At 45.8% G+C, this 8841-nt stretch overlaps 1 protein-coding gene across 2 annotated transcripts in view; it reads left to right on the plus strand.

Annotated features, from left to right (window-relative positions):
• The window catches only part of RIN2 (Ras and Rab interactor 2), a 74479-nt gene that overhangs the window by 60835 nt on the left and 4803 nt on the right, over positions 1 to 8841 (plus strand). For both annotated transcript variants that reach the window (XM_023518378.1, XM_023518379.1), the window contains 3 exons: positions 1752 to 2057; positions 3978 to 4109; positions 8339 to 8502. In XM_023518378.1, coding sequence (XP_023374146.1) covers positions 1752 to 2057; positions 3978 to 4109; positions 8339 to 8502 — 602 coding nt within the window. The remainder of the gene's footprint in view (positions 1 to 1751; positions 2058 to 3977; positions 4110 to 8338; positions 8503 to 8841) is intronic.

The following is an 8841-nucleotide window of genomic DNA, read 5'->3' on the forward strand; positions in this document are numbered from 1 at the left end:
ACCTGACCCCAAGGTCGTCTGAAGCAGGAGACCTGGCCCTATGGTCGTCTGAAGCAGGAGACCTGGCCCTATGGTCGTCTGAAGCAGGAGACCTGGCCCCAAGGTTGTCTGAAGCAGGAGAACTGGCCCTAAGGTCATCTGAAGCAGGAGACCTGTCTGTCTCTCAGGTTAATCTACAAACCAGTCTGTCTCCTCCCATCAACACACATCCCTCCCCAGCAACCACTTGCTGCACCTATACTTTCCACATTCTCCCCCTCCCATCCAAAAGGCATCTATAAAGGTCTCTGACCATCACTGGAACTTTGGGTAATCATTCTTGTGGTTCCCCCCATGCGCATGGTATTTGGAAATAAACCTTTCTCTTATTAATCTACCATAATTGTAAGTTGATCTTTCAGCAAACCAGACCAAGGGTAAAGGGCAGGTTTCGCCCTGATCCCCACAGCTTCCAGGGTGGACTCACATTAGTGTCCTATATGAGATGTCGATGCTACAGCAGAATCCAGGTGGCTTTGAGGAGAACGTGCAAATGTGTGAGATTGAACAACGGGTATCAACAAAGCAGAGGGCTTAGTATTGTACAAACCGTCTTGAGCCCAGATCTCCAAACCCACTCATCATTTTAGTATCAGCCAAGAGAGCTACTCCACTAGCAGCCATTCAAAGGAGAGGGAAATAATGCCTCCTATACACACTTAAAGGTATTTCCTAATTCTGAACAGAAACACATTTCAAAAACTGTTTAAGTTTTAATTTTGAAATCATTTCAGACTTACAGGAAAGTTGCAAAAATAGCATAAAGAAATGTGTACCCTTCACCCAGACTGCCCGAATAATAGCAGTTTTCCACATTTGCTGCAGACAGGAGTCCTGTCTGTGTACACACACACACACACACACACACACTCTTGTGGGCTCTCTTCTTTTCTGTACCATTTGTAAGTTGCAGACATTATATCTCTTCACCTTTAATTACTTCAGTGTGTAGTTTCTTAAAAGAAGCCAAATGTGGAACATAAATGTCTTAACACAACAACATGACATGAAGGCTGTGTTAACCAGTTGGATGAAAGTATTCCAAATTGTATATAATAACAACCTGCTGTACCCCATGATAGTATTAATGTACACAGCTATGACTTAATAAAGAAATTTTAAAATAAAGAAGCCATTCTGTTGCATAACTACAGTACAATTACCAAACCCAGAAAATCAACACCCTTAACCATGTTAACACGACCACCTGATCTTCAGACTGCATTCAGATCTAATGCTCCACAATGTCCTTTATAGCAAATAAAATACAGGATGTTTTGGTCCAGAATCCAATCCAAGATCACATATTCTAGCACTTAGTTGAAATTGTTTATTCAAAGGGATCATAAATCTTCAGTGTTAGAAATTTTTCCTTTAAGATAACATTTGTTTTCCAGTCAATCAGTTGGCCGGTCAGAAGGGTCTAGATCAAAAGAACGTCTTCTAGAATATTTGCCTGCACTTATGGGGGTGGGGGGCATACAAATAGTTAAAAGAAAGATATTTCATTGTACTGATTATATGCAAGTCAGACAGTATTAGGGGAGATTTGTTCTTCTTGGCTTTATAGGAAAAAGCGTGAGTGTCAGTGCTCAAGTGTGGCTTGTCTGCGAGTGCCCCAGGGGTCACGTCGCAATGTCATTCTGAGAGAGCAGGTCTTGCCTTTCCTCTGTGTTCGCACCGTGGTCACAGTGGCTGCGCTTTCTTTGCAGATGTGGTGCTGGAAAAAGCCATGCACAAGTGCATCTTGAAGCCCCTGAAGGGGCACGTGGAGGCCATGCTGAAGGACTTCCACGTGGCCGACGGCTCCTGGAAACAGCTCAAGGACAACCTGCAGCTCGTGCGGCAGAGGAACCCGCAGGAGCTGGGGGTTTTTGCCCCCACCCCTGATTTCGTGGATGTGGAGAAAATCAAAGTCAAATTCATGACCATGCAGAAAATGTATTCACCAGAAAAGAAAGTCATGCTGCTGCTGAGGGTCTGCAAGCTCATCTACACCGTCATGGAGAACAACTCAGGTGAGGCTGCGATCGCCCGGCCTGCCTGCGCCAGTGCCAGCTCAGACTTCCCGTCCCCAGTTTCTCCTCCTTTCTGTCCCTTGTTTTAACCAGGTCACTCACCAAAATAGAAAGTTTTTCTCTGATAGCTGCCAAGTCAGTCACATGCAACAGATTAATGGCACCAAAAAAATATAAGTGGATGAGGTCAATGAGATTTTTGTATGATGCCACTTTAATGAAATATTTACTTCTGAGCATGGTTCTCTGGAGTTTGAGTTCAAATCTGCCCTACATATAGGAGTTCCTTAACTGGGGAATGTTGGCCACCTCAGTCATCCTTGTACACTGCCTGAGGTTGGTTGTGACCCTTTCCTTATGAAGGAAAGGGGACTCGCTGAGGCTGCTGGACATGGCTTATGTGCAGTGGACGTATTAGCAATGAAGTTTATCGCATTTTGGTGAATGCGTGTTTGTGTCAGTGAGTCAAAAACTCCAAGCAGTTGGTAATAATGAGGCTTCATTAAAGACATTGCATTGCTCACCCTTTTTTGCTAGAAGCAATGTAATCGAAATTCACCAAAAAGTTACAAAGTTGGCTTCCCCAGGCTGCTTCCTGGGATGCAGGAGTAGCCTGATTCCTGGAGAGTGATGGAGCCTGCATTGTCCCAGCTCTTCCGTGGCCTCATTCCAAGGAAGACAACCAGCCATCCTTCCAGGCTCAGTTGCTCCATGGAGAAGCAACGGAGAGAAAGTGTGGGTTCTACTAACCGCTGCTTGAGTAGAGGGAATGTGTGTGCACATTGTGAGCTGCTGCGTGAGGACATTAAAATCTGAGCTTTTGGTTTTGATGGCCATAGCCTGTGAACAGGGCCTCTGAAATTTGCAAGCACGTTTCACATATAGGAATCATTTTCATAGTTCACAATTGTTTGTAAACATTCCCAAAATAGTCTCTGCACAGGAGTGTGTCCTTCCGAAGCACAGTTTCTCAGCCTACACGCTACTGACATTTTAGACAGGATAGTTCTTGGTTGTGGGAGCTGTCCCGCCTCCTGTAGGAAGTTTAGTGCCACCCCAGGTGGCATCCGCATCCCTCCATACACACCTGACACAACCGTATTTGTGATGATGAAAATTGTGTCTAGGCAGCGGCAAATGTCCCTGTGGGGGCACAGAGGGTGGAAAAATCTCCCTCAGCTGAGAACCGCCATGGTCAAGAAAACCAGAAATGAAGATGAAAAGCTTTTGCCCTGTTTTGCCATTAATTAATGTGTATGGGCAGCCTGTTCTTCCTTGGCATATTGAATACAGAGCAAAGATTATTCCTGGTTTGAGTCTGGTTTTGTCCTTATGTCTCTGAATAATGTGAATATAAAGCAATAGGAGAGAATACAAAGAATTAGCATATATTTTATAATATTATTTGCTGACACTGAAATACAGTAGAACCTCTGTAAGTTGACCACGGAAGGGACTATAACAAACTAGTCAACATACAGAGGTGGTCAACATAAGGAACCAGGCCTGCTGTTTTGATATATATGTGTGGTGCATGTCCAGTCTATGAAAATGAGGTCAATTTAAGGAAGTGGTCAGTGTGGGGAGGTGGTCAGCTATGGAGAATCTACTGTGGTTTAAAATACAATTTATTGTATAACACAATTTAATGCAAGTCCTAAGAATAAGGAGAAAAATCTGTAATGTGTTAATGGACTTGGACTCACAGACATTCATTCTGAAATTGTGAGGAGGGCTGGTCTCTAACACAAGCAGCTGGGGGAGCCGTGGGCTGCACAGAATTCCAGAAACACCCACCTCTGTTTATAAATAGCACATTTCCCCAGGATGACTGCTTGCTATCTAATAACAGCAGCAAGTAGGATGTGAAAGAAAGATTGGTAAAAATGTTCCTGTCTCGCTCTGTCCTCCTACTCCCAGGGAGGATGTACGGCGCCGATGACTTCCTGCCAGTGCTGACCTATGTCATAGCTCAGTGCGACATGCTGGAGCTGGACACTGAGGTTGAGTACATGATGGAGCTCCTGGACCCGTCCCTGCTACATGGGGAAGGTAACTTGCCCTGGGAGGAGAGGAATGGGGTGTGTGTGGGGGGGTGTCCTTTGGGATTTTTCCATTTTCATTTTTTTAATTTCAATAAAATTCACATAACAGAAAAACATTTTAAAGTAAACAATACAGTGTCATTTACTAAATTCATAATATTGTGCAGCCACCACCACCTCTAACCCCCAAATACTCTCCACACCCCAAAATAAAACCCTGCATCCAGTAATAAGCAGTTGCTTGGGAGCTTTTTGACATCTTAAATGTTAACTATAATTTTAAAGTTTTTTTTTACTTTGAAAGAATATACTGACCTTTTTATGATTACCAAAGTAAATACATGCTCATCATAGAAAACTTGGAAAAGTCAGAAAAAAACACAAAGAAAAATGTAACCCGGCCATAATTATTTATCACGGAGATTACTTAATGGCAATAAAATATACTATTCAGTAAGATAAGTGCCAGTTTTTGAAAGAAATGGTTTGATTACAAGAGGAAATTATAAACTTTTGTTGGAAGCCAGAAAAGTCACCTGCTCTTCTATCAGTGAAACGGACAAAGGCCAGCTTTTGTTTTCACCTTTTCTAAAAATTTTGTCTTCAAAATTAAAATGGTGGGTTTTTTTTTTCCAATTAAAAAAAATAGTATCTGCTCATGGTTAAAATAAAAATTCAATGGAATGAAATCTGGATTTTTTTACCCTGGCAATTCAGGTTCTCCTTGTCTCTGCCTAACATGTCTTAGCAGAAATTCCTTCTTCTCACACATCAGAGAAATATTTTATCATGGAAATACTCTGGATGTTTGGCACCAAGGTGCACAGCCTTGAAAAGCAGAAATAACAGGGACTCTGGTGCAAGTTTGTCTTTTTAAAGAACAAATCAGGACCTGTGCATTTGAATCCTATCAATGCATTTTCCTGTGTCTGCATAAGATCCCACACAGACCCTGGGGGCCCTCTTTTTTTTTTTTCTTCTCTCCAGTGAGTTTCAGTCTGGGCAGGAGTAAACAGGTCCACCTGCTGAGAGGATGCCTAAGGCATGCTTCATCCCAGCACTTTCCCTGGAGGGAACTAAATGAATTATCCTCCGAGCTGTTCCCTGGTCTCCTCAGTCCCCTAATGTGAACTCCCCAGGCCTGGGTCTCCCTCCTGCCCTCCCTGGAGCCCAAGTGCTGACTCAGGATCAGTGAAGGTGTCTTTCATCCTGTCCCCACCCAGACAGGTCGGAACAGGCCTCTTTCCTGCTTCTAGCCTCTCACCCAAGGCCCTGTCTGGCTCCTTCCTTGCCTGCTCTGCCCTGGGATTGGACAGGAGGGGACAAATGCGTGGTTTTATCCAGGGACCAAGAGAAACACGTGTCAGTCTAGATGCCAAGCTTTCCTTTCTTCTACTGCGTCATTATTATAATTTGGGTATATTTTTTTCCTAAGCTTCAATCATGTTTAATTCTGATGATAAGTATGCAGAAGTCCTGGGGCTTTGGGAAAAGGGCCATGCTGATGGTGATGATATGCATTTAGGACAAACCAGTCCTTGCATCCTGTGGCTGGAGGACAGAGCCAACCATTCCTGCCCCTTTTCCAGCACAGTCCCTGAGCAAAGATGGGAGGTGGGAGATGGGCAGGTAGCTACTTTCCCTTCCAGAATCCCATGTGAGAGAAAGGACATGAGCACAGCCAGCAGACACACAGAGTGGCTCGTGAGCTCACCCCCGAGCCAGGGCCTGCTTCCACTTCACTGTGTCTGGGGCTTTTGGCCCTCCTTCTTGGGAGAGCGGCTGGCCCAGTAGGACAGGCTGTGGTTACAGACCAGGCCTGCACAGACTAACCAAAGCTGTGAGGCCTAGTGGAAGGGGCTGCTGAGTGGCGGCCACATGTCACAGATTAGATTTTTCATGGCCTGCCTAAGTCCTCTTTGGTTTGTGGGGCAGCAGCCACATCTCTAGATTTCTGCCATTTCAGCAGGTATTCCAGTTTACGGCAAAGGCGTCGGAGAATCCCTTAGCCGAGCACTGCTCTGGTGGTAGGGGTTACAGTTCTGCAGAAATTTAAAACCTTCCTCTAATTGGATCCATATGTTCCCAAATATGGTCAATTTTGAGCTCCCAGCATTTTGAGTTTTTTCCTTAGTGGCCCGAACAGAGCTGTGGACTCAAACTTGAAGTCCGAAGGCACCCTCCCCCACCCCACAGAGACTGTAGCAGTGCCCAGATCCCAGCTCAAATGCCACCCTCCACGCAGCCTTTCTTGAATGGCCTTGCTTTCTCCCCAAATCCTCCATGTAGGATTTATACTCACAACGACTGAGTCTCACACTAATTACGTGTTGATTTGTGAGGCAAGCAGTACAGATCAAGAAGTCAAAACTCTGAACTAGGGAATTTGCCCCATCGGTGGTGAGGTCAGGGAAGCCTTCAAATCACCCTAAACAAAAAGCTTGACCATGATATATGCATGTAAGGTGTGTGACTCAGGGTGGCTCAGGTTATGCTGCAGTAAAACGTAAGCTCCAAATCTCCATCGGCAACCTGCAAACAGCAAAGACGTCTTCCTGTCCCGAGTTCCCACCCAGGGTGAGCTCGCAGGGCCTGGTCCACAACACGGGTGGGCGGAGGAGCTGCCCTCCTGCTCGCTCCCGCCTGCTGACCAGAGAGAGCTCTGCAGGGACTTGCACGAACATGTCCTTCAGCCATGAAGGTGACCCTTCTGCACAAAACCCGCTTAACCGCACCTACCTCCTGGTCCCTGCAGGAATGAATTCCCAGTGTCCATTTTCTTTAATATTTACCAATATTTCTAGAGAGCAGGAACTCAGATTCTGTTTCTTATAAACTAACCCCTGTCTACCCCTGGCTTTGCCTCACAGTAGAGACTCAGTGAGTGTTCCAAAACAGAATGATTCTAAATTTTTTATTATTGTTATTGTGATTTTGAAACCAGGTCTCACTCCGTCACCCAGGCTAGCTGAGCAGTGGCACCATCATAGCTCACTACAACATCCACCTCCTGGGCTCAAGCGATCCTCCTGCCTCACCCTCCCCAGTAGCCAGCACTGCAGGCACAACACCACGCTGGGCTGACTCTAAATTTACAATGTGCTGTGCCCACTTGGGGAATTTTTAATAAACATTTGGGGTGCCCCCTAGTCACTCTCTGGTATGGACATTATAAATTCCTCCAGAGGACCTAATTATACCTATAGTATTTTAAACAGATTACATTTTAGGACAAAACTATGAACAAGTATGTACACATCTCTTGTTGTTGTAAATCCTTTATCACTCCCCAAGAACATAAGATCATTTCTAAATGCACCATAAAAGGGATATCACTTACTTTTCCTTGTAAATTATTTTTTCCCAAATACCCCAAGCGTTGTATTAGTCCCAGAGTAAGGGTAAGGAAGGTAATTAGAAGAAAGAAATTATTTTGAAGTACCTGTATTTTTGTGAACACGTGTGTGTGTGAGATGCAGTTATTTCAAAGTGTATAGTTTACTTAAAATTTAGAAAATACCAATTTCTAAAAGAAAAGCCTGAGAACCAGCACTATAGGAGATCCATAGACTGGAGGAAGTAACTCTGGCTGTAGAGCAGTTGCCCTGACCCCCACCTCCCTGTCAGTTCATGGTACCCCAACCTTTTCTGGCAAACCATGTTCACAGTTGTACTTTTGAGGGGGGTGGGGTCATAGTCTCACTATGTCGCCCTTGGTAGAGTGCTATGGCATCACAGCTCACAGCAACCTCCAACTCTTGGGCTTAGGTGATTCTCTTGCCTCAGCCTCTGGAGTAGCTGGGACTACAGGCACCCACCACAACACCCACCTATTTTTTTGTTATTGGTGCAGTTGTCATTGTTGTTTAGGAGGCCCGGGCCAGGTTCTAACGCTGAGCTACTGGCACTGAGCCACAATTGTACTTTAATCATTTAGAGGTTTTTGTCAAGCTCACCCACTAGGGCAGAAATCCCATCAGAGAAAAGGGGGACATTGTCAGCCTGGCTGGCCCGTGCTCCCCTCCCTGCGCAGGCCTGGGTCACTGTGTGGGTCTCCCTGGGCTGATGTGAGGATGGTCGGGTGACGGAGTGAGTGGCCTGCTCTCACCGTGTGCTTCTGTGACCCTACAAGGAAGTGCACGTGGGAGAAATGGAGGAAACAAGAAATGCGGCCTCTGGCCCTCGTGTCCTGGAGGTGACACCCTTGGAGAACACACTCTTTCTGCTCTTTCCCAGGAGGTTATTACTTGACGAGTGCCTACGGGGCACTTTCTCTGATAAAGAATTTCCAAGAAGAGCAAGCAGCGAGACTGCTCAGCTCCGAGACCAGAGACACCCTGCGGCAGTGGCACAAGCGGAGGACGGCCAACCGGACCATCCCTTCTGTGGATGACTTCCAGGTGGGTGAGCAGCCTGCGCCCCGGAGCCGCTGGCCCAGCACACGGGCTCTGCCGTCCTCCCTGTGTTGAATCATCTGGCAGAATACGGATATTTCAAACCTCTCTAACCTTGTTTCGCTCCTTTGTTTTCCTGAAATGTATATAGACATAGGATGTTTGGCCCCAATTTTGCTGCCCTTAAGAAAGTAAAGTCCAGGCCGGGCGTGGTGACTCATGCCTGTAGTCCCACAGTGTGGGAGGCTGAGGCGGGTGGATCGCCTGAGCTCAGAGGTTGGAGACCAGCATGAGCCAGAGTCAGCCAGAGTGAGACCCTGTCTCTACCAAAAAAAAAAAAAAAAA

Source organism: Otolemur garnettii, unplaced genomic scaffold (genome assembly GCF_000181295.1).
Source record: "Otolemur garnettii isolate 467f Iridium unplaced genomic scaffold, OtoGar3 scaffold00136, whole genome shotgun sequence".
Classification (NCBI taxonomy): domain Eukaryota; kingdom Metazoa; phylum Chordata; class Mammalia; order Primates; family Galagidae; genus Otolemur; species Otolemur garnettii.